The sequence below is a fragment of the Nycticebus coucang genome, chromosome X, assembly GCF_027406575.1.
Source record: "Nycticebus coucang isolate mNycCou1 chromosome X, mNycCou1.pri, whole genome shotgun sequence".
NCBI classification, from domain to species: Eukaryota; Metazoa; Chordata; class Mammalia; order Primates; family Lorisidae; genus Nycticebus; species Nycticebus coucang.
Window position 1 is genome coordinate 127,805,784 of NC_069804.1, and position 25,664 is coordinate 127,831,447.

Genomic DNA, 25,664 nt, shown 5'->3' on the forward strand with positions numbered 1-25,664 from the left:
TTGATGGCTCTTTGCCAAACACAGCAAGCATTAGCTATTAAGTTGCCCCTTAAAACTCATTAAAAATGAAAAAGAATTGTTAAACGAGCTGGAAATACTGTTGCATTTCTGAGTAAGATTGGTTTCTGTCAGCTCATCCCTGGTTACCTCCAGACAATGATTGGTCGATAAAGCACTTAAAACTGGAAGGATATTTAACCACTCTGCCTCCCATCCCCACACACTTCCTGAGCAAGTTCTTCCTGAGCCAGCTCTTGTCCTTGAGAAGCTAGGGCATGTAGGGAACATAATGAATGAGTAGGGACTGACCAATCTTTGTCTCCTTCACGAGTCCTTGTCTCTTTACCCATCCCTTGAGTATGGATGATTCTCAAGGTTGCTTCTGTCCTTGGCCCTAATATTCAACCAACACCTTAGTCATACCATCTGTTCTTAGGGCTAGTGTCTTCCACACATGAACTTGCAGCCCTGAACTTTCCCCTGAGCTCTAGATCCATATACTTATCATCTCCACTAGAAGGTACAGAACTGCTTCAAACCTAATAGCCAAGTAGAACTCAATGATTACAGATCCTCACTGTCTACCATCAAGGAAAAGGGGTGTAGGAAGGCAGGAACACACCTCTGTGCCTGTATTCTCATTTTAACAAAACATATCTCTAAGCACCCATTTTCTCAAAGCAGAAGTTTAGGATTCATACCATACTTCCCATTTCCCCTCATACTCCTTTGGCCCCTGCCTTCTTTCCCCACCCTCCTGTCTTCCATCTTCAAGTACTTGTTGAATTTATCACGTAGTAGACCTAAGAGCTCTGTGGTTTGGGGAAAGTCATTTAACTTTGGTAAGCCTCAGTTTCCTGCTCTGAAAATAGAAGTAATGGCTATGTAATAAGTTTGTTGTGAGGATAAATTTTACTATTCAAATTGAAGGGATGGTTACTCATTAAAAGGTAAGTCCAGCTTATAAAGATTAAGCAATGTTTGCCTACAATTTCCAGAAAATATCTTCTCAGCCTCCCGGGCAGGTCTTCTATACACAAGTCATTTTAGAATCACCAATGTGCCAATGAGATCCCCAGAAAGCAGAATTATGTCCCAAGAAGAGGTGGAAACAATTTTTTTTGGCTGTCAGTTGTTTTACTCACTGTTGCCAAGGAGACATGGTTTATACTGTGGGTCACTAGGCAAATGCCCAAATGTGCTCTAGGGTGGTCTTAACCCAGCACCCAAATACTTACCCAGAGAACAAAGCTGAGATTCATGGAGGAGAGCTGTTCTTATTGTAGGGTCTTTGATCCCTGCAGCTGTTGATTCATGGGATTTTGTGAGCAAGTAGTCTGGCTTATAGCACTGTCTCCACTGGCCAGCCATTGGCCCTTTTGGATTACTCCTGTGGAACAGGTTGTTACATATTTCCTGAGCTCCACATCTCATTTCCTGAGCATTTTTTGGTTATCCAGGAACTCTCACTTTTATTTCAGCCTCTAAACCAGCACCAAATGGTAGATGGCATGCTCATCCTTGTAGCTCTTTGGGTGTCTTTCTGTGGTGCAGTTGCCCAGGTCCCTTAGAGTAGCCTGGCTGGCTATACCAATCAGCAAAGTCAGGGTTGTGTTGTAATGTTGTAATAACCAACTAGATGCCTAAAAACCAAAGTCCTGATTGAGGTCCCCTAATTGACAAAGCTCCGTGATGTGCTTTAGGAGACAGAGACAAGATTAATCATGTCTTGGTTCTGGACTTCTGCTTCTCTCGTTTCATTGACTTCTCTAAAATCCACTTTTAGAAAAAAATCCTCTGGAAAAGGAAGCAGGGTGGTTTGAAAAATCAGTTATGCTACCAATGGCCACTCCCCCACATGGTTTGGCTGACTGAGAAGAGAAGGGTGTTTGTGTTACAAGGCTTCAAAAGACACTAATGGCTTGGTGGTAAAAGAGGTGGGATGACAGAGAAAATACTACTGAGAAAATTGAGACCTTTTGTTCTCTCAGATCTCTAGACTATCATTTAGGACACTGCTCTACGAATCAAATTCTACTCAAATCCTCATTAACTGAAGCATAAAAGAGTGGACTTTCTGTTCCCAGGCAAATCATTCTCATAATTATTTCATCATTGAATACCCTGAATGCACAGGGGGGAAAGGTATATAGAATTCTGGTGTGGTGGCTCATGCCTGTAATGCCAGCATTCTGGGAGGCTGAAACGGGTGGATGGCTTAAGCTCAGGAGTTCAAAATCAGCCTGAGACCCTGTCACTACTAAAAATGGAAATAAAACTAGCCAGGCACTGTGGCAGGTGCCTGTAGTCTCAGCCTCTTGGGATGCTGAGGCAAGAGGATTGCTTGAGCACAGGAGTTTGAGGTTGCTATAACACTGCAACACATTAGCCTGGGGCCACAGAGTAAGGGTCTGTCTTAAAAAGAAAGAAGAAAAAATACAGAGCTCCAGCATACAGGACTTCTAAAGATTTCATTTAACATCTTCATTTAACATCATTGAACATTTTCCCCTAAATCTGTTTCCTTAATTGATACATAATAGATGTGTATATCCTTGGGGTACATATGATAACTTGGCACATTCATCTAATGTGTAAAGATCAAAGCAGAGCAATTGGAATATCCACTATTTTAAATATTTATCTTTTCTTCATGCTATGGACATTTGAATTATTGTCTTCTATCTATTTTGAAATGTACAATAGATTATTGTTAAGTACAGCCACCCTACTGATCTATCAAACACTAGGTCTTATTTCTTCTACCTAATTATATACTTTTACCCATTAATCAATCTTTCTTGGTCCTCCCCTCTCCCCTTCATGGTCTCTAGTAACTACCAGTCTACTCTTTATCTTCCCAAATCTGTTTTGTTTAAGTTTTCTTCAGTATAAGTATACTTACAGAAAGATACGCATAGTGGTTAATATAATGCAATGTACTTTAACTTACCATATATAATTTGTACAAAAAATTGGTACATGATTTCAGTTATATAAAAAAGGATATGCAACCTGGCTTACTTTTATCTACTATAAATATAACAAAAATCCTCTCTCAAAAGCTGTTAAAGCAAGCAGCAAGATCCAGGAGCAATTTATTTTTGGTTTACTTCTGAATAATATACAAATTGTACTGTGAAAGCTTAAAAATTGGTGCAGGAAAATATTTTTGAAATATATTTCAAGATGTATTTTGAAACATATTGTATAGTGGGGAGAAGCCCATGTGTAATATATGAAACAACTGTGATGGCTATCCCATTTTGGTTAATATTGTATGTAGTTTATAAATATACACAGACCAAGACTAAATTAATTCCTTGAATTGGAATTCTAACAGTGTGCCAGAGATTCCTTATACCAGCTTGTGAGAGTCAGTTGTGCATCTCTTCCCGATTCCACTTTTATTTATATAAGTTAATAACTTGAAATTGGCCATGATGGACATATTTATACTATGAGAATCAGAAAATGCTACAAATTAAGACTCTTTGGTATCCTCCCGCCCCAATACCCCCACAACCTAAGCTGGTTACTAAACATTTAATAGCACAGTATATCACCAGTTGACATTATCAGTTGTCATTGACTTCCTCTGAAGTCAATAAGGAAATTTAACACAAGACTTGTCAGTTCTCATTGTTATATACTAAAGAAATATAAGTTTCATCTCTAGGTTTTCAGTCTAGAACTGAAACTATAGAATAGGCAAGGAGTACCTTTCATATCCATCTTTCATGGGTAACGGGTCATAGAGTTTATGGGGTTTTTTAATTTGTAAGCATTTATTTCAAAACTTCTCAGAGTTCAAGAGCAATGGGACTCTAGAAATGACTTTTAAAATGAATGAGCCAATAGAATAGAGAATCTAGAGATGAACCCAGCCATATGTTGTCATTTGATCTTTGACAAGCCTAATAAAAACATGCAGTGGGGAAAAGAATACTTATTTAACAAATGGTGCTGGGAGAACTAGTTATCCATGTGTAGAAGACTGAAACTGGACTCATAACTATCACTGCTGACAAAAATGGATTCTCTCTGCATAAAAGACTTAAATTTAAGACACGAAACAATAAAAATTCTAGACAAGAGTGTGGAGAAAGTGTTTGATGATTTTGGCCTGGGAAAAAACTTTATGAGAAAGACCGTCCCCCCCACCCCCGGCCTGGCAATTTCAGCAACTCCAAAAATAAATAACTGGGATTTCATCAAGCTAAAAAGCTTTTGCACAGCTAAGGGTACCACAAACAAAGCAGACAGCCAGCCTTTAGAATGGGGGGAGATTTTTGCATGTTATGAATCTGACAAAGTCCTGATAACTAGAATCTACATAGAACTCAAATTAAGCAATAAGAAAAGAGAAAACAACCCCATCTTTAAATGGGCAAGAGACTTGAACAGAAACTTCTCCAAAGATGACAGATGAATGGCCAACAAGCACATGAAAAAAAATGTTCATCGTCTTTAATCATCAGAAAAGTGCAAATCAAAGCCACTTTGAGATATCACTTATCTCCAGTAATATTAATCCACATCACAAAGTCCCAAAACTGCAGATGCTGGCGTGGACGTGGAGAAAAGGAAGCACTGCTGCACTGCTGATGGGATTGCAAAGTAATATAATTTTTTTTTCTGCGGTTTTTGGCCGGGGCCAGGTTTGAATCCACCACTTCCGGTATATGGGGCCGGCGCCCTATGCTTTTGAGCCACAGGTGTTGCCCGCAAACTAATACAATTTTTATGGAAAGATGTATGGAGACTTCTCAAAGAATTACAAGTAGACCTTCCATTTGATTCCACAATCCCATTACTAAGTATCTACTCAGAAGAACAAAAATTATTTTACCACAAAGACATTTGCACCAGAATGTTTATTGCAGCTCAATTCACAATTGCCAAGTCGTGAAAGCAACCCAAGTGCCCATTGACCCATGAATGGATCAACAAACTGTGGTATATGTATACCATGGAATACTATTCAGCCATTTAAAAAGATGGACACTTTACATTTTTTGCATTTACCTGTATGGAGCTAAAACATATTCTCCTTAGTAAGTATCATAAGAATGCAGAAATAAATATCTAATGTACTCGATACTCATATGAAATGAATATATAAACAATTAGATGCTCACATGAACAATGAAACACAAATATAGTCTACTATAGGGGCAGAGGGAGAAGTGAAGGGGAAGGAGGGAGGGAGGAGAATGATTGGCAGAAGGGGACAGGGCATGAGGCAGGATCTCACCTAGTGTGCACATTGTGAGGGTGTACATGTACAACGTGCCCCCCCCCGGGGTGAGGGGTTCCATTACAGCTGGAACTTTATTCTGGAAGTTACAACTATGTAATCTAAAAATTTGTCCTCTCATACTAATTTGAAATAAAGAAAAAAACTAAAAAATTTAAAAAAAGAAAAAGAAAGAAAGAAAAAATAAAATAAAATGAATGAGCCCTTCTTGGAAGATTAAATAAGGACATACAGCCACAATAATAAGATACTTTGTAAAAAACAAAAACAATTAGTTCCTGAAGAAGAAGCTTTGACAAAAGGGGAAAAAATAACTTAAACTGAATTGGAAAACAACAGTAACAAGAGTTCAAAGGATAGTTAATGGAGAAATACATTTTCACAAAACTGCCAAATATTTGGCTTACACTGAACTCTAGTGTGTTGTTAATTTACAGGCAGAGTTTAAACAACTGGTGAGGGTTAACCTGCACCTTAACAAAGCTGAAAACAAGCAGCATTTCTCTTTATTTCACTTTTTTTTTTCATTTTTTTTTAATTGTTGGGGATTCATTGAGGGTACACAGAACCAGGTTACATTGACTGCTTTTGTTAGATAAGGACCCACTTATAATTGTATCCTGTCCCCAAAAGGTGTACCACACCCCTTGTCCCCCCATTCCCTCCCCACTTCCCTTTCTCAGCTCTCTCCATCCCCCCCCATGTACGAGGACCTTAATTGTCCTCATATCAGAATTGAGTACATAAGAATCTTGCTTCTCCATTCTTGTGATGCTTCACTAAGAATAATGTGTTTCACATCCATCCAGGTTAATACAAAAGATGTAAAGTCTCCATCTTCTTTAGTGGCTGAATAGTATTCCATGGTATGCATATACCACAGCTTTTTAATCCATTCCTGGGTTGGTGGGCATTTAGGCTGTTTCCACATTTTGGCGATTGTAAATTGAGCTGCAATAAATAGTCTAGTGCAGTGGTTCTCAACCTTCCTAATGCCGCAACCCTTTCTACAGTTCCTCATGGTGTGGTGACCCCCGACCATAAAATTATTTTCATTGCTACTTCATAACTGTAATTTTTGCTACTGTTGTGAATCGTAAGGTAAATATCTGATATTAGGCGACCACTGTGAAAGGGTTGTTTGACCCCCCAAAGCGGTCGCGACCCACAGGTTGAGATCCGCTGGTCTAGTGCAAGTGTCCCTGTGGTAAAAGGATTTTTTTTCTTCTGGGGAGATGCCCAGCAATGGGATTGCAGGATCAAATGGGAGGTCTAACTTGAGTTCTTTGAGGTTTCTCCATACTGTCTTCCAAAAAGGTTGTGTTAGTTTGCAGTCCCACCAGCAGTGTAAAAGTGTTCCCTTCTCTCCACATCCATGCCAGCATCTGCAGTTTTGAGACTTCGTGATGTGGGCCATTTTCGCTGGGGTTAGATGATATCTCAGGGTGGTTTTGATTTGCATTTCTCTAATAATTAGGGACAATGAGCATTTTTTCAAATGTTTGTTAGCCATTCATCTGTCTTCTTTAGAGAAAGTTCTATTTATCTCTTCTTTATTTCCCTTTTAAACTTCCCTTTCAACCTCTTCCTCCTAACAATTAACATAATGACTCTACTATAATCTATTGGTATGGGTCTAAACCAGGGGTCTATTTTCTCTGTAAAGAGCCAAATAGTAAATATTTTAGGCTTATGGACCATAAAAACTAGCTGTAGAGTTGCAGCTACTTAACTCCGCAGTTGTAGCATGAAAGCAGCCATAAATGATACACAAATGAATAAGTTGTGGCTGTGTGCCAAAAAAACTTTACAAAAACAGACAGCCTACTGGATTTGACATGCACAGGCTGTGGCTTGTTGACCACTTGTCTAGTCTGCAAAATGTTGTGGGAGTGTCGATTTTGCTTGGGAAATGCTATTGTTTAGAGCAGTGTTTGGCAAACTAGGAATGGATATGGGGGATGTATCAGAATAACCTGTCACCCATATCTTGTCTTCATGGAATCTCTTATTTCAGACTGATCAAAGGGAGAATTGATGCATTTCCTAGTTTCCTGGCCAATACCAATTTTAGTATTACTGGAAATATGATGTATCGTCCCTACTCCCTAAATACATTGCAAGAAGTGTTCCCTTCTCAGGCCTTCCTACTTGATCTTATGAAAGCATGGCTGAAGAACATTGCCAACTAAAAACATATCAGGAGCCAGAAGATGCAAAAGTTTTCCTGAAAAAAAATTTCAACAGTTAAATTAAGAACAGAAAATAAGCCGGGCACAGTGGCTCATGCCTGTAATCCTAGCACTCTGGGGGGCTGAGGCAGGCTAATTGCTTGAGTTCAGGAGTTCAAGACAAGCCTGAGCAAGAGAGAGACCCTGTCTCTACCAAAACTAGAAAAACCCGGGGGTGTTGTGGTGTGTACCTGTAGTCCCAGCTACTGGGGGAGGCTTACACATGAAGATTTCTTAACCCCAAGAGTTTGCAGTTATTGTGAGCTATGATGCCATGGCACTCTACTCAGAGTGACTCTATCTCAAAAAAAAAAAAAAAAAAAAGAGCAAAAGGCTCAGTGCCTGTAGCTCTAGCTCAAGCAGCTAGGGTACCAGCCACATACACCAGAGCTGGCAGGTTCGAATCCAGCCCAGGCCTGCCAAACAACAATGATAGCTACAATCAAAAAATGGCCGGGCATTGTGGTGGGCACCTGTAGTCCCAGCTACTTGGGAGGCTGAGGCAAGAGAATCACTTGAGCCCAGGAGTTTGAGATTGCTGTGAGCTGTGATGCCATGGCACTCTACCCAGGGTGACAGTGTGAGGCTCTGTCTCCAAAAAAAAAAAAAAAAAAAAGAACAAAAATATAAATTAGATTTTTATTTAGTATACATGTTAGTGTCCATATTATTCCACTTTAGGGAATTAGAGGCATAGGAAAAAGAAAATTAAAAAAAGAAAGTAAAAATACACTCAAATTTCAAATAGTGATAGGTTCTCCAAATGACAGGTGTTGCCACTAAGCACAGGGCACTATTTGCTGGTGCATAGAGTGGAATCAACCATTTTCAAATGTCAAAATTTTCAGCCATATCTCATACACAGTTACTATGCATATATTAATATTGACTTATTTTTAGTGAAGGAGGGTCTGGCCTTTTTTTTATACAGTTCTATATCGGAATCAGTGATTCTTATGGGGGTAACAAGTCAGAGATTTTAAAAATTATTTGGGGAGTTTATGCTACCAAAAATTTATCATTTCACCTAAAGGGTCATCTTTCCCTCACTCCAGGAACTTCCTCAGTAAGCTCTGACTACAGATGGAAATGTTATTGATCAGCACATTGAGACAGAACAAAATGTTTAAAAACTACTAAGGGAAAGGAGGCAGACAAACAGGTGCGTGAGTATAAGGCTATGCCCCTGGTAGAGAATAAGACACACACTTGTGTCCAAAGAAGGCAAGGAAAACTTTACTGACTTTATTAAAGAATCAGAGTACTTTAAGACACGAAATGATAAAAATTCTAGAAGAAAGTGTGGGGAAAACTCTTGACAATTTGGGCCTGGGAAAGGATTTTATGAAGAAGATTTTCTTGGCAATTGCAGCAACACCAAAAATAACTAAATGGGTTGTGATCAAACGAAAAAGCTTCTGAGCAGCTAAAAGTACAACTCGAGCAAACAGACAGCCTTCAGAATGGGAGAAGATATTTCTATACTGACAAAAGGCTGATAACTAGAATCTACAGAGAAAAGCTAATCAATGAGAAAAAAGCAAACAATCCCATTTATAAGTGGGCAAGAGAGTTGAACAGAACCTTCTCTGATGAAGACAGATGAATGGCCAACGAACACATGGAAAACATGCTCATTGTCCCTGATCATCAGAGAAATGCAAATCAAAACCACCCTGACATATAACCTAACCACAGTGAGAATAGCCCACATCACAAAGTCCCAAAGCTGTGGACGCTGGCACAGACGTGCAGAGAAGGAAATAGTTTTACACTGCTAGTGTGATTGCAAACTAATACAGCCTCCATGAAAGAGAAGTATGGAGAATCCTCAAAGAGCAAAAAGTAGACCTTCCATTTAATTCCACAATCCCATTACTAGGTATCTACCCAGAAGAAAAAAAATCATTTTACCATAAGGACATTTGCACTAGAATGTTTATCACAGCTCAATTCACAATTGCCAAAATGTACAATCAACCCAAATGCCCATCAACACATGAATGGATTAATAAACTGTTGTATATATACACCATGGAATATTATTCTGCCATAAAAGATGGAAGTTTTACATCTTTTGTATTTACCTGGATGGAGTTGAAACACATTCCTTTTAGTAAAGTATCATGAGAATGGAAAAGCAAAGAGAGACTCTACCTAACAAGTGCAAATATTATAACCTAGTTGTTTGTACCCTCACATTAACCTGAAATCAAAAATAAATAAAAAAAAGAAAGAAAGAAAAAGAAATGAGGCAGCGCCTGTGGCTCAAAGGAGTAGGGCGCCGGCCCCATTTGCCAGAGGTGGCAGGTTCAAACCCAGCCCCAGCCAAAAACTGCAAAAAAAAAAAAAAAAAAAAAAGAATGGAAAAGGAAGCATCCAATGTACTCAGTACTAATATGAAACCAACAGATAAACAACTACATGTCCACAGGAAAGAAAAACACTATTAAACTCAAATTGGGGGAGGGGAGAAAAGAGAAATGAGAGGAGGGAGGGAAAATTATAAACTTTCATGTAATGGGCACGATATAAGGGTATACAGCACATCCCTTGGGGGAAGGTCTCAGCCACAACTTGAACTATACCCAAGACATATAAACAATGTAACATGTTCAGATCAATCTGAAATAAAAAAGAATATTCTAAGGAAAAAGAATCAAGGTACAATTAATGTGTTAATTTACTTTCATATTTCGAATTATTGCCACAAGTGCTAAAACAAAGACCTAATATCCTTTATAGCTCTGGAAAGTCAATCAGGCCATTACAGCAGCACAGATACTTTGGATCAGTCCAACACTCTGTTAAGCTATTTAGCATTCTTCCTTCCAACTCATTTTGATTTGTTCAGCAAGGTTCCCTGTTCACGATGCACTTAGAAGGGGAAATGAAACACATAGGCAGAAAGGAACTAATACACGGGTGATAGGTTTCCCAAAATAAATATGGAATTCCAGGGACATAGGTGGGACAGATGACATGAGGTTGGAGCAGAGACTCAGACAAAGCTCCATTCATCTCCAGACCTCTTAGCTCCTTCCCAAACAGAAAAGCAGTTATTGGTGCTCTGGGATAAATTAGTAGACACTGATTTCTGTTATTATAAAAAAAGTGTGCCGGGTGGTGCCTGTGGCTCAACGATTAGGGTACCAGCCCCATATGCCGGAGGTGGTGGGTTCAAACCCAGCCCCGGCCAAAAACTGCAACAACAACAAAAAAACAACAACAAACAAATAAAAAAAGTGTGCCATATCCCTTTCAACGTGTGATTTCAACATTTTCTTAAATGTAAGCTTGTTACATCTTGAGCCAAAGATTGCTCAGCTGGAGGTTCCTTCCCAGCTGACAGGGGAAGGCAGTTTGGAGAAAAGAGGTTGTTCTGTCTTACTCCATTCAGGCGCGAGTTCTCTCAGAAGTTGCCAGCCATAGAGGTCTGAGACCTAAAACAGGGTGGAGATTATTTAGGGCTTTGAAGAACAGTTAAGGAGAATCTCTATTCCTCAGCAGGCATTTGGAAAGCAGGTAAGGAAGTGAGATTGATTCACGGTTCAAGAGTGCGTGTGCCTGCACACGCAGAGTGCTGACTTGTCAGCTGTGAGGTTGGAGGTTGGGGACTGCGTGCCCACTAACCTAGTTTGTACTTCCAGCGCCTGCATGTCTGAGGCTGAGTTTGAAGCCACCAGCGTGTTTGGAGTTAATTCCCATTAGGTTGGACTCCGCCCCTCTCTCCCAAAGGTAAAGCAAGATTTTCAGGCATCACTGCAAAGAGCAGCTGGGATTCCCACCCCCATCTGACAAGCTGTGAGGAGAAGTTGTTTCTCAGATCTGAGCCTGAAGAGAGGGAACAGTCAGTCAGCTTCCGTGGTCAGAAGGTAAATATGCAACTTGGGCCAAATGCAATTGAACCAGCTGGTTAAGAAACTGCTTTGCTCCCCACCCCCTTGCTCAGCCCCCTTCTCCCCTTCCTTTTTCAGGCTTCCTGTCCTTTCAGCTCACAGCTCAGAGAAGCTGTTTGCTTCCCAAGGGCAGCCTGGTGCGTTTTTACTTCCTCACAGTCTGATGTTTGCACAGAGGCTAAGAGGAATCAGGACTGGATTCCTATTTTATATTGACAAGGTTTGAGGACCTAAGGGTTAAGTGCTAGTTGGTTTTCCCAGAAGAATCAGTAATCTGAGGAGAGGAAGTGCCTGTCTCTGGGAGTGGAGGGAGGGATTTTGTTCTGACCTGTCTGTACAAGTAGAAATGGATCCGGTTTGCTGATGTGATAGGTTGATCTCTGAGGCATGCCTCTATTGGGGTTACAGGACTAAAACAGAGTGACAAAGTTAAACTGAGATGCAGATGTTGAGGCCAGTCGGGCTGGAAATAAAAGACTGCATCCATTCAGTAAATATTTTCGAGTTCCTATTATGTGCCAAAGCATGATGATTTCCAGAAGGACCTGAAATAGTTTAACTATAAACCTATTCTTACAAAGAACACTCAGCCAAGTGGTTTCATTTTGTTGTGGGAAACTGAAAGCGGAATGAAGCCTAGGGGTGAGGAGAAATCACCAATAGAGGGGTTGTGGGGAGAGAAAGGAGTGATGTTCTGCTACTGGGTGACTTTAAGTCTTCTCTAGTATTTACAAAGAATTGGTTCTTCTCTGGTAGGGAAGAGGGGAATTGCCATCCACTCTAGTGTTAAATATACCACAGATGTTATTTATTTTGAACTTTATGCTCCATCATCTTCATTTTATAAGTGAAACAGAAACTCAGAAGTTTTAAGTAATCTCAAGTTCACATAGCCTAGAAGGCGCACAGCTCAGGACTCTTAAGATGTGATTTCAAAATCTTAGCTCTGTCCCACTAAAGTAGTATTCCTGAGTCATTAGTTCCCATCAGAACTAACAGACGATTTTTTAAAAAATGTAAATTACCCTAAATTTGAATTCAGTGAACCCGGGAGGGGGTATCATAACTGCATTTTGAATGAGCATGGAAGCTGATTCTGATGCAGAGGGTTCCAGCCCCCACTTCGAGAAACACTCCTGATAGGCCATGCTGCCTCCCATCTTCTCTGAAGTCATTAGAGAAACCTTTAGCTCTCCATCTTCCCATGATGGCCAGATTCACTCAGTGGGATTGTCAGCTGTGGTGACATTTATTCCCTGCTGAGACCATAGGGTAGAGGGTTACTGGGCAACAAGAGCAGGGCTGGTGCTATGAAACTAAGGGTGTGGGGGCTGCTTTGCCAGTTAGTCCATTGTTGACAGGGTTTAACAGGATCCTGCACAGGGCAGCTGGTCAGAGTAGTTTCTAACCAGCTGGGGGTATGTGATAAGACTCCTAGCCAACTAATCAATTATTGAAGGTGGTGGCACCTGTCCCGCCAGAGTAAGGACTCGAATGGAAATCTCTAGTTCGCATGCCACTTCCCAAAGCCTAGGACAGATGGGGAGCTCAGTGAGCAACATTCTGGGGGCATGAGGGAGACTCTCATACAAAATTTGGGGAAATCATGCCAGTTCCCATCTTTCCAACCTCAAACTCTAGAGAAAGGGAATAGCCCAGGGCCTGATGTGGAGGTTCTTCTTATGAGCTCCCTCCGTCTCTGTATGGCCAACTCTATTACTTTGAACTGACCCTCTAGTGTATCAATGGCTTGATTGGTCCTCTCCCTCCACTTGGTCTCTGTTTTTCTGCCTCTGAATGACTTACCTGCTTATGAGGATCTCTGTCTCAGGATGGAGAGATGCAAAGAAGTACATAATCTCATCCAACACAGGTTTTTGCTAGCATTTCTGCCCCAGAGTAGAAGAGGAGGGAAGGAGGGAGAATGCCTAGAAAGTGGTTCAGCAAACACGATAGCTGAGGAATTTCAAAGAAAAGACGTATGCAGAAAATGAGGTCTTTCATGAGAGTTGCTCTAGGTCCTCCTGTGCCTGAAATTGTCTCACGATGTAGTTGCTCAAAGCAACTACAGTTTTATTTTCATTTGTATACAATAGTTGCTTTGAGCAACTACATCGTGAGACAATTTCAGGCACGGGAGGCCCTAGAGCAACTCTCATGAAGGAGATATCTAGAGGAGAGGAAACCTCTGAGCGAAATAGGTGGCAGAACGTGAGGAGAGAAATGTGTGGGGCGTGGTAGTAGCTTTTCTTTTTAGGTTGTGTCTGAAGCAGAAAGCTCTAGAGTGGTTAGACTGCTGATGTACCCAACTTAATACAAGGGATTATATTGACTCAAGGCATTTCCCTGGAGCAGGACTTTATTTACCCACTGGAAACATATGTCTGCACGTCTCACTCATTTCCTAGGGCAGTCCAAACACTGAGTAAGATGTATTTGTAACAGGATTGGCAAGAAGGCAATGCACACTGGGGGCGTGAGGAGAAAGAACTGTTCACATTCCTTTGCCAACATCAGTGCCAAGAAAGCCGCTCTTCACAGACCAGCCCTACACCAGCCGCCTTGCAGCCACATTTCCTTAACTCGCTGGCTGTTTTGCCTGGACCCTGTTATCTTTGGGAAGGTGGCACTTTCTTTAACTCAGAAGTTGCATGACAAACTCAAGTGGGAACCAAAGGATTTGTGTCTTTTTCAGTGGGAACTAGGGAGGAGGTGATGGAGGAAGAATTGATTTGTTTTTCTCCACCAAGAAAAATATAAGAGCAAGGCTTCCAGTTTCATCGGCACTTCATTGTAAGTGCCCACATGTGAGCAGTGGAAAAGTCAAATCAAAAGATTAAAGGCTTGGCAATGGGACACCACAGGGAGAGAGAGAATGCTAATTTGGGGGGAGGGAGGCTAAAAATCTTCCAGGGCTCTCATCTGGACCACGGCCAGCTGTTCTCCATTCTTCTGAGGACTCAACAAAAGGAATTGCCCCCCCTGGTTGCAGCAGAGAAAGTTTATAAAGACATATCATAAATGATGTGTTGATGATGAGAGTTGTTAAACTACTGTGAAAAAATTATAGACTCCCCTTCCCCAGAGTTCCTTAAAAGTACTAGAGATAGGGTGGCTCAAAGGAGTGGGGTGCCAGCCCCATATGCTGGAGGTGGCAGGTTCAAACCCGGCCCTGGCCATAAACTGCCAAAAAAAAAAAAAAAGTACTAGAGATAAGCATGTCCCATATATGGCTTAGGTGGGGTTCCTGTGTTGTATATGTTAAGGTGACCTCTACTCATGAGGCTGAACTAGGAGGACCAGTATATCTCTAAACATTGGCAAACAGGCTTTAGTAAGGTCAGAAAAAAAATTCAGAACAGACCTCATGCTTCCACCCTAGCTCTTACAACTTTCTGGCTACATTGAATACATTTCAAGAGCCACTCTCAGAAACAGACATGTGACAGGGTTTAACAATACCTTGCACAGGGCAACTGGTAGGATCTAAGGAGGGAGGATCGCTTGAGGTAAGGAGTTCCAGTCTGAGCAAGAGCTAGACTCAGCTCTACTAAAAATAGAAAAATTAGCTGAATAGAAAAATAGAAAAATTAGAAACATAGAAAAATTAGAAAAACAGAAAAATTATCCATCTAACAGATATAGAAACTAAGGCATAAGGAGTTCTTGTAGACCAGTCTGAGCAAGTAAACTCAGCTCTACTAAAAATAGAAAGATTAGCTGAATAGAAAAATAGAAAAATTAGAAAAACAGAAAAATTATTCATCTAACAGATACAGAAACTAAGGCATGAGGGACAATATGACACCGATAGAGTATGTCAACTGCAATGCTATCAATGCCTGGTTACCGGATCACTCAGCAGGGGCACCAGGTTGAATTTTTGGATCCTGAAGTCCAGGGTAGTTATGTAGCTGGCCATTCCAAGGCAGGAAAACAAAGCTGTTGTATACATGAAACATACAAGAGGAATTAAGATAGAATGAAGTATAGTATTATGTGTGATTTATATTTCCGTGAATACAAAAAGTCACTTAGCCAGTCTCTGGGAGTGAACTTGGATAGCTTTGGAGGGCTGCCATGAAGGAGAGTATACCATTGTAGACAATGGAACTAAAAGCTTTTCCTAGGACCCAGTGGCCTTTCCAGCACACAGGAACATGAAGCAGCGTGTGTGCACTCCACCTACCCTGCTGCCTCTTTCTCCAGCCATGGGAGAAAGTGGGCTGAGACTCATTTTGTGTTTCAGAAACTTTTGAGCAAGTGGATCTTTGCAATCTCTTCCTTGACTGCGTAAAGTCAAGTCTATGATTTAGAAAGGTTTATATTCCAAGTGCTGTATTCTCCCAATACTCAATTGCATGATCACTTTTAATTTTATATTATTTGAGACCTAGAGAAAATATTAGAGAATGATCTGAATTTTTGACCTGCTGTCCATGGGTAACACTCACTCACAGCATCTCTAATCCTGAGTATGGTGACCATTCCATCCAAGATTATTTGGGACTTTCTTGGTTTTACCACCAAAAGTTTCGCATCCCAGGAAACCCCTGGGTTCCAGAAAAACTGGCATGGTTGGTATACTCTAGTCCTAAATGAAATTAAGATCGTGAACTTTTTCTAAAATTGAAAGTACTTCATTGAAATTCAAGAGCTAACTGCATTTAATTTGAACTGAATTTTGAGAATCTGTCTTCCCTATATTGTGGCTTTAAAATGTCACTTTTAAAATGAAAAATGGAATCATAGTCACAATGATTAGTAGTATTATACTTTATTTAATAGCTTTATTTGTCACAGATGAGGACAGCCTTATGTTAGAATCCCTCCTCTTATTTCTACTGTGGTCTAAGGCACCAATTACTGATATAGTCTCTTCCTATGCTTCAAAGTTCTCTGTCCCTCCTACTGGTTGTCATATTGTGACTTTTTTTTTTTGAGACAGTCTCACTCTGTCACCCTGGATAGAGTGCTATGGCATCCTAGCTCACAGCAACCTTAAACTCCTGGACTCAAGTGATCCTCCTGCCTCAGCCTCCCAAGATCTTGGGACTATAGGAGTACACCACTGGGTTCACCTAATTTTTCTATTTTTAGTAGAGCTGAGTCTAGCTCTTGCTCAGACTGGTCTAGAAGAACTCCTTACCTCAAGCAATCCTCCCTCCCTAGCCTTCCACACATACTGTGATTCCTGATCTCAAGGTGATGATTATTTCCACGGGGCAAATACATGATTACTTCTAACTATGAGTGCTGAGTCCAAAACAGCTAATGCTCTTGTTCTGATGATTTACGCACTATGTCTGGAGAAGTCAGCCTTCCTCCTACTTCCCTGTCTTCCATGGAGTTCCATTCTCATCATTAAACATTTTTTGAAAGTCTGTGTGGAAGCCATAGAGGCTTTTAGTTGTAATGCTATTGGGGTAATACCATGGGGCAGGTGAAGAAGTGGGAAGGGATGGCTTTGGCACGGAATTACTGTGTACCCTTGGGCAAGCCACTTGGCTTTGTGAAACTCAATTTGCTCACTCGTAAATTGGGGATAACACTTTCCTTACCTACCAAAGAAGATTGCTGGGCAGAGCACATGAGATAACAAATTTGGAAGTGATTATGATGACGAAGCCAGCAGCTGTTTATCAGCTTGTTTCCTCTGCTCCTCTGGCCTGGGTTTCTTCATCCGGAAATGAGGCCGTAACCAAAGGCTGCTTGCACTTTTCGTAATCTTACAAACTCTAATGTAACAAGCAGAGGCATTACCTCATTCTGGCCAAGCATACCTGCTTTCTAGCAGCAATTACTTAAACCTAATTCCACTTCTCCCCCTGTTGGCCTTCAATCGCTCATCGCCCATCATATCTTTCTCTCCTTCCCCTCCTTCTCAGGCACAAAGCCTCATTCCCAGGGGCCCAGCTCAAGAAAGTTAGGGCACTTTCTTCCCAAGCCCTAACATTCCAAAGTAAGCACCTGCAATTTACGATCTCTGCTCCCTTCCTTCACAAAACACACAGCACAAAATCCATATGTATCAAGAGGGGAATTGCAGTGGAGTTAAAAAAAAAAAAAAGCATTATAGTAAGAATCAAATAACTGGGCTGTGGTCTGGCCAGTGTACCTCGCCAGCCTTTTTACCCCTGGGTAAATGACTTCCTCCCCATATTCTCATCTGTGAAGCGATGGGGGAGGGAGTTAACATTGTGTGGTAGAAAAGTGCTGGCCCAGGGATCTGCAGATCAGGTTTCTGGTCTCAGTGTTGGCGCTTGCTAACTTTCACTGTGACTTGGGGAAAATCACTTCCCCCTTTCCTGGCCAAACTCCCCCAGAAGTAAAACAAGAGGATTGGATTAGGTGATTCATTAAGGTCCCTGCCAGTATGGAAATTGGATGATTCTGTGAAAGGGATTTCATTTAACAAATTTGATTGGAGTGTCTACTCTGTGCCAGGCACTGTGTGTGACAGTTCTGAAAGGGCTCATGGCTGAGACCCTGAGACCCCCGCCCCAGTACAGCTAATACTTGGTCCTGTCAGTGTCCCAGATTGGCAATGTGGCAGCCCCATAGAATCAGTTCTTGCCCTTCCTCTTCTTCAAGCCCTCCCCCTCCATCTCTCATCCCCTCCCCCACTCCACCACCTATAACTTGAAGCATTGGTGATGAATCATGGAGAAATTTCTGAAACATACTGCAACCATCTGCCTATTGGAGACATTCACAGCGCTGTCATCAAGCTGCAGTGTGGTCTCTTAGCCACCCCAATAGAGAAACAGGCCAAAAGACAATGGCAGATTAATGGAGTTGGGAGGGAAGTGGTTGATTTTTGACAGAGGGATCTGTGAAAGCCATTTGTGAACTGCGTGAAGAGACTAGATCTGGAAAGACTCTCAGCATCTTGAATCTGAGATAACTGGTTGCCAAAGGGACCCAGACAAGTCCTTGCAGCAGAAACATATGGCTGCAGAGAGTGCCTGATCCTGATCTGTTTCAGAGAGATGAAAAGCTTTCTTGACTGTATCCAGCAAAGGACGAGGAAGTTTTCTTAGTGGCCAGTCTAGAGTTAACTCCTACTGGTTAGAAGGTTGCCACCCATTTTTAGTGTGGGGAAAAGTGAATTATTAGCACTCTTTCAGTGACAGGTATAGGATGTGAGACTAGGCACCTCTCATTTTATTTTACCCATTTCAACTTAGCTGATGTATCCCAGTTGAAAAGCCTCAAACACACTGTTGAACATCCTACCAAAGTCAACTGGAAACTAATGCCCCATCCTGTAACTCCAAGGTTACAGAATGAGCTCCCGTTCCCTCTTACTCGTTTATGGAAGGGGAAGGCCCTGTAGGTTGTCTTCCTTCCTTCTCCATTTGCAGAAAACAACTTTCTTCCTGACCCTCTTGAGATATTATCTCCTTCTAGGCCTCCAGGCCAGCAGGGCCATTTGGCTGAGAGTCTGGGGAATAAACTTATTTTCCTTCTGGCTCCCTTCCTGCCACTTGTTCCATGCTGTGTATCAAGAGTTAAAAGCTCTCTGATCAGGCTGTATTGGAGTTGGCAGAGCAGTCACTCATTCAATTCTATGGTTCCTCCATTGCAGCCTAGCGACTATAGAACTCTGAATCGGGAAGAAGGAAGGGAAGATGGGAAACGTACTGGACAGCAGAATCCCACGGGGATGTAAATGGTCCTTGAGAGAATAATGTTACCCAGAAGCAAAGACCAAGTGGCACATATCTGAGCCCCAGGATTGGCCAGCCAGATGAAAAATAGCCTGGTGGAGCCTACATGGTAACTTTCTACCTTTGGTGCTGTGATCCAACTCATCTCCCCATCCTTACAGAGAAACCTGAGACCATGAGGAGCAGCCTGACCCTGGTGGGAACCCTCTGGGCCTTCCTGTCTCTTGTTACTGCTGTGGCCAGTTCTACCAGTTACTTCCTGCCTTACTGGCTCTTTGGATCCCAACTGGGGAAGCCGGTGTCATTCAGCACCTTCCGGAGGTGCAACTACCCTGTGCGGGGAGAGGGACACAGTCTGATCATGGTGGAGGAGTGTGGGCGCTATGCCAGCTTCAGTGCCATTCCAAGCCTGGCCTGGCAAATGTGCACAGTGGTGACAGGTGCTGGCTGTGCTCTGCTGCTTCTGGTGGCACTGGCTGCTGTCCTGGGCTGCTGCATGGAGGAGCTTATCTCCAGAATGATGGGACGTTGCATGGGAGCAGCGCAGTTCGTGGGAGGTAAGACTGTGTTTCTGAGATTTGGTAGAGGAGATGGGGGAGTTTAGCCCTATGGGAAATCTGTTTTCACTGCCCTGAACTTTGCCCAACTCTCAGGTTATGAATCGAGTCTCTTTTAAAATATCTGGTCTAGGATTTCCCACAGTGCAGTCTGTATCAGGTTTTATTCACAGCAACCTTGGCTACTAGGTAGAGTTGATATCTATTGTTTAGCTTTATTTTGGTCACCTTCTCCCTGCTGGACACCCATTTAAGAATATTATCCACGTCTGCCTTCCAGGGGTAGTAACATATACTCTAGTATTACTGCTCCAATACAAACTTGCTGTGTAAGAGCCCTGCTCTCTGATAGTTATCTCAGAGAACAGTGATCTGATAAACACATACACACAAGTACAAATTACTAACAGTTCTTACCAAAGAAATACATCTTTACTAATGAAATGCTAGGTACCAAGCTATAGGTGACAGCTTATCCAAGGCTAGCCCTGTGTAGCAGAGATTAACAGCCTACCCAGATTTCTTATGACCCTGCCTCACCTTACCCTGCTTCACCTTATCGTTCAAGTTCCCCCTAATTTTAGTGCAGGGAACCTGGGATGCTGGCAGTGTGTGGATGCACTAGGAAAGAACAAAATGCAAAAAGAACAGACAGCAGGAAGGCCATAAAAGAACTTTCATTTGAACTGTGTCTGAAAAGAAAAAAGACAAGTTTAGAAAGACAGGTAATTATGTGCATGAATGTTTGAGCTACTTGGCAAAACCTGGATGGCGCACTCAAAAAAGTAGAACCTACTGCTGAAGTTTGTTGTTACAGAGTTATAGAATCCTTATCCAATTCATTATCATGAGTATTTCCATTAGCATCACATTGGGGGTGACTAGAGCCAGGAAACTTGGATTCCTCTTCTGGATCTTTCACCAAGCTCTTCTGTGGCCATAGTAGGTAAATGAAATGATCCCTCCTGTGCTTTATGTCTTTTGAATTTATTCCCTGCCAATATAGCCCCAATTTTTCTCCTTGTCTTCAGTGACTGCATTCAGGTGGCCTTGTGCTGAGATGGTAGTGATGAGCTAAAGCAGCGGTTCTCAACTGGGGCCGCATTTGCCCCTTCCTACCCACAGAAAACATGAGGTAATGTCTAGAGACATTTTTCACTTATCCCAACTTGGGGAGGGTGCAACTAACATCCAGTGGGTAAAGGTGAGGGGTGATGCTAAGTATCTTACATTGCACAAGAAGATGATAGGCCCATCACAACTTAAAGGAGTATCCAGAGTGACCCAAAATGTCAAGTGTGTCAAATTTGAGAAATTCTGGGCTGGGGTATCATGGTTTTCTGGCCCGCTTATGAAAAGCATCAGATTCTTTATGTAGTGGCAGTTAAGGTAAGGCTTCCTGGTTCTCTCTTGCCTCAGGATCCTTGTAAAAGTTTTACATCTGAATTACTATTCTGGTTTTCCTCCTCTCTGAATTTTCCCACTCTTTAGCCACTGGTTTTCTGGCCACATTGGAGAGTGGAATTAGGTTAGTTTGTTTTTTCCATTTAAAAACCATGGTACCATGGTGTACATATACCACAATTTATTAATCCATTCATGGATCGATGGGCACTTGGGCTTTTTCCATGACTTAGCAATTATGAATTGGGCTGCAGTAAACATTCTGGTACAAATATCTTTGTTATGATGTGATTTTTGGTCTTCTGGGTATTATGCAGCCTTAAAGAAAGATGGAGACTTTACCTCTTTCATGTTTACATGGATGGAGCTGGAACATATTCTTCTTAGTAAAGTATCTCAAGAATGGAAGAAAAAGTATCCAATGTACTCAGCCCTACTATGAAACTAATTTATGGCTTTCACATGAAAGCTATAACCCAGTTATACCAAGAACAGGGGGAAAGGTGAAAGGGGGGGGAGAGAGGGGAGAGGTAGGCGGAGGGAGGGTAATTGGTGGGATTACACCTGCAGTGCATCTTACAAGGGTATATGTGAAACTTAGTAAATGTAGAATGTAAATGTCTTAACACAATAACTAAGAAAATGCCAGGAAGGCTATGTCAACCAGTGTGATGAAAATGTGTCAAATGGTCTATCAAACCAGTATATGGTGCCCCATGATCACACTAATGTACACAGCTATGATTTAATTAAAAAGGAAAAAAAAATAATGAAGGCAAAACTCCATGGTAAACAAAATATCAAAATATTGATTTTTTAAAATATCACATTAAAATACTATTTGATTTGAAAAAATAAATAAATAAAAAAATAAAAACCATGGTACCAAACCAGACGCTAAGACTGATCTAAGCATATGATGTTATCTGTCTTTGGGAGCTCTGTGGGTATCAGAAATGAGTCTTCCTTAGCCTCGCCTTTTACTATGGTATAGTTAACTGAGCACATCCAGGAACACACTATTTCAGGAAGTCACACTTGGCTGGTAAGAGAGAAGGATGGCCCATGCAATTCATATTTATATCTCTTGGACCAGCCTAGCTCAGTGCCTGGCACCAAGCAGATGTAGTAACTTGTAGAAAGAATGTATGCATGGTTAACGTAATAATACCTAGGGGATATAGGGATAAGTTGAACATGTGAGAGTTGCTTTTGTTCATATCTTTTACTTCCAGGTTTCCATGCAGAGCTTCCTTTCCATTAAAACTTACCCTCACTTGCATTTCTAAGAGTTTCCAGCAGAAAATAAGGAGGGTATAACTGGCAGGAATCAAAAGGCCACTAGCACCTGCCTCCATTAGATTTCAAGCATGAATAGTGGCTCTTACTTTAGCTTGCTTCTTCTTTTGGGCTAGACTAAGACTTTTGCAAAACCCTCAGTTTTCCATATGATACATTTTAGTTGATCTCACATACTAAGTCGAGAAACTCAAAAGAAGTTGTAGAGGAAGAATGGGGGCAGGTAATAGAGATTTGGACAGTCAAGGGCTAAGTGGGACATACTTTGGCTGAAAGGCAAGTGTCATATAGAGGAAGTCATAACATGACTACCATGTTAGTTTCATAGGATTCTATCATTCTGTATTCCTCATGACCCTTGCTCATAGAATATGGTCACAGTGTTTACATCTAGATGGAAGTAGTTAAAGTTCAAGAATAAAGTACTATTTGTTAGTAGTCCAAGAAAGAGTTAGGACCTGGAGTTTGCTACCAGGTTTATCCCTGGGCAGGGGAGTGATATGGGCACAGATTACTAGACCTTGACAGCTTCCCCATGTATAACACCAGCCAACTAAGGGCCATTCCTGCCTCCTTTTTAGAGATTCATGGCTTTCAAGGTTATATCAGCTATGAAAGAATGGTGAAGAGTGCTTGGATGTAGGGTATTCTCTAGAAGCCCCTCAGCTGCATGACCATTATTGCCTAAGCCCCTTTGGTCTGACCCTCTACAAAGGGCTTTGCCAATGGCAATAATCTAAGCCAGGGCAACATTTTGAGCTCCTTGAATAAAAGACACAAAAGAAAGAGTGTGGGGGTTAAGTTCAGGCCTGTTGTTCAGCAGGGGAATTGATTTTGTTGCTCCAGGCCTGGCTGCTTCTCGGCAGCTAGTGCATTAACTGAAATACATCAGGGGAGGAGCCAATTTGTTTCAGGTTGGGTTTCTCTCTGCCAGACCCCAAACCACTGACAAGATGGAGTATCCATTAAGATCTATCCCCTCCCCCTGCCTGACTCTTGTTCCCCAGTCTGGCGGCTGCCCATAGAGATGAGTGGTGGGAAGTGGGAGAGACAGGAAGAAATAAAGAGCTGCTGGCCTGACTCATACTCAACAAGGTGACTTGATGGGGCCCTGGGGTCCCATTTGCTCCACCTGCAGCTGATCCAGCTGGACAAGCCTAGGGTCCAGAGAGCCTTCCATTGGGGCCCTCGTACCTTGCTCCAATCTCTGAAGGGAACATCTGGCCAAGAGATTATTTCAACGCTGGGGATGCTGAGGTTTCCAACCAGCTGGCTCATGGTCATTATTCACATTCCCTTGTGAATACAATATGCAAGATGTTTGTGAATTATCCTCTGTGTTCAGTGAGAGCTAAACAAAGAACAAACAGGTGAGAAATAAATATGAGGAACTTCTTGGCAGGAAAAAAGTGTAAGATCTTGGATCAGGTTACTTGAGGGAGGCCAAGAATCTTCCTAGAGTAGGGAATGTATCAAAATCACTTGGGGTGCTTAAAAACTGTGAGCTCCCCAACTCTCTAGTCTCCTGTTCACTCTAATATACACAGTGACAGGTGTAAGGCAGCAAGTGTAGAAAAATCTCCCCAGGGACGCTGATGTGCTTGTGTGTTCCCCCTCTGCAGCCCAAGGAGAACCACTCCCCTGAACATTGGAGGTTTTGTTGTCATCAAGGGGACAGAATTCAACATACCCAGACAGGAACTAGTGCTTTTCACCATGTAAGGTCCTAATGCTCCATGTTTCAAGCTGAATTAAAGTTGCCATTAGAGACATATCACCAAGAACTTGATTCCAGGAAGGGTGCTTTATTCTAAAAAAAACCATTGTCTTTTCTGTGTGCATTTCCTGCAAAGTCCTCCAAAGTTTCACCAGACATCATTTCATTTATCCTTACTGTGCTGAACAAGGATTATAAAAGTGAGTTTCTGTTTGGGAAAGGTAAATAGTTGTACTGAAAGAAATTAACCTACTAGCAGAGACTCATGTAGCAAATTGGAGCAGAGCTGAGAATTTGATCCAGGGATTTTGACTCCCAGTCGTGTACTTTATGCATTCTCTGGTGTTCTTGATTTTTCCTTTTTCCTTTGGGAAAGAAATGCTATCACAGTGTTTTTTAGAGAGGTGCATGAACCATTTGCAAAAGCATTAACTGGGGTGTTAGTGTAGATTCCTTAGTGCTATGGACTGAACCAAGTCCTGCTAAAGTACATTTTACACAGTCTCTCAGGCTCATATATTTTTGAAAATATATTATGAAATATTTCACACATACTCTCCACTTAGCATATGAAATACTACATAGAATATTGCCAATACACTTAAAGCCACCTTCAGAGCCTGATCACATTACCTTGCCCCCACTGCAAAGGTCGTGGATTTGTTACTAACCATTCCCCAGCATTATTCTAATATATGTAAAAATTTGAGAAGCCCTGCTTAGCTTTGATTTTGGTGTTGCTGCTTTCTGAAATTCCCTTTTCTTTCATTTCTGCCCGTAAATATCTATCAATCTTTTAAAGCCTAGGTCCAATGCAGCCTTTCCATGATCTGCTTTTGACATTGCTGGCAGATGTGAGCTATCGTGTAACTCAGAATATTGGGTTGAATAAATTGGGCAAATGAGTGAAAGACTTCCCTAGGAAGGAAAAGCTGAGATATAGCTGAAGGGCAGGAGTGTAAATGTTCCAGTACGTTATATTTGAGTTGAAGTTGCTACAAGAGATATAAAATGAGCAAATTCATAACAAATGAACTCATGCTGGGCTTCTTCTTAGAGCAGTAAATCCAGCCTACCTAATAATCATGTTTGGAAAAGAGAATGGACAGCTATGCAAAGACAAAGGGTTTAGGAATGAAAGTAGGGAATGTAACAAAATGGCTGCCTATTCAACATTTGCGCTGTGAATGGGGTAAGGGCATGAGAAGGGGGTTGATAACGCGCAGTAAGGAGGCTACCCTTACCCAGAGACAAAGATTAGACATCTATCTAATTGAGAATGTGTAGTTGGGAGAGGGTTGTACCGGTGTCAGCTTTGGGAAAATAGTAATCCTGGGAGCAGGAGAAAGTTGGGGGAAGCTGGGATGTAGCCAGAGGGAAGGTTCTAAATCTGTCTGAGATTTTGTACCCGAGGGTTTGTACTGAGGATCTGTATTATTTCCACAAGGCTGAAGCTGAGTAAAGTGTGCAACTCCATTCCTCTTCTTGGTCAGCTCAGCAAATCCAAACCACAGCAATCATGTTTACGGAGGAGATATGGTACATTTCGTGATGGGGGATTCATATGGAGGGGAGCAATCGAGGTTGGGAAACAAGATGGCAGCCTATTGGACATCTGCCTATG

The 25,664-nt window shown here is 41.7% G+C and overlaps 1 protein-coding gene across 1 annotated transcript in view; it reads left to right on the plus strand.

Moving 5' to 3' along the window:
• Positions 1-11,272: 11,272 nt before the first annotated feature.
• Positions 11,273-25,664, plus strand: part of LHFPL1 (LHFPL tetraspan subfamily member 1) — a 49,264-nt gene continuing 34,872 nt past the window's right edge. The window contains exons 1-2 of the mRNA XM_053579831.1: positions 11,273-11,366; positions 18,982-19,620. Of these exons, the coding sequence (XP_053435806.1) occupies positions 19,170-19,620 (451 nt within the window). The 5' untranslated portion in view covers positions 11,273-11,366; positions 18,982-19,169. The remainder of the gene's footprint in view (positions 11,367-18,981; positions 19,621-25,664) is intronic.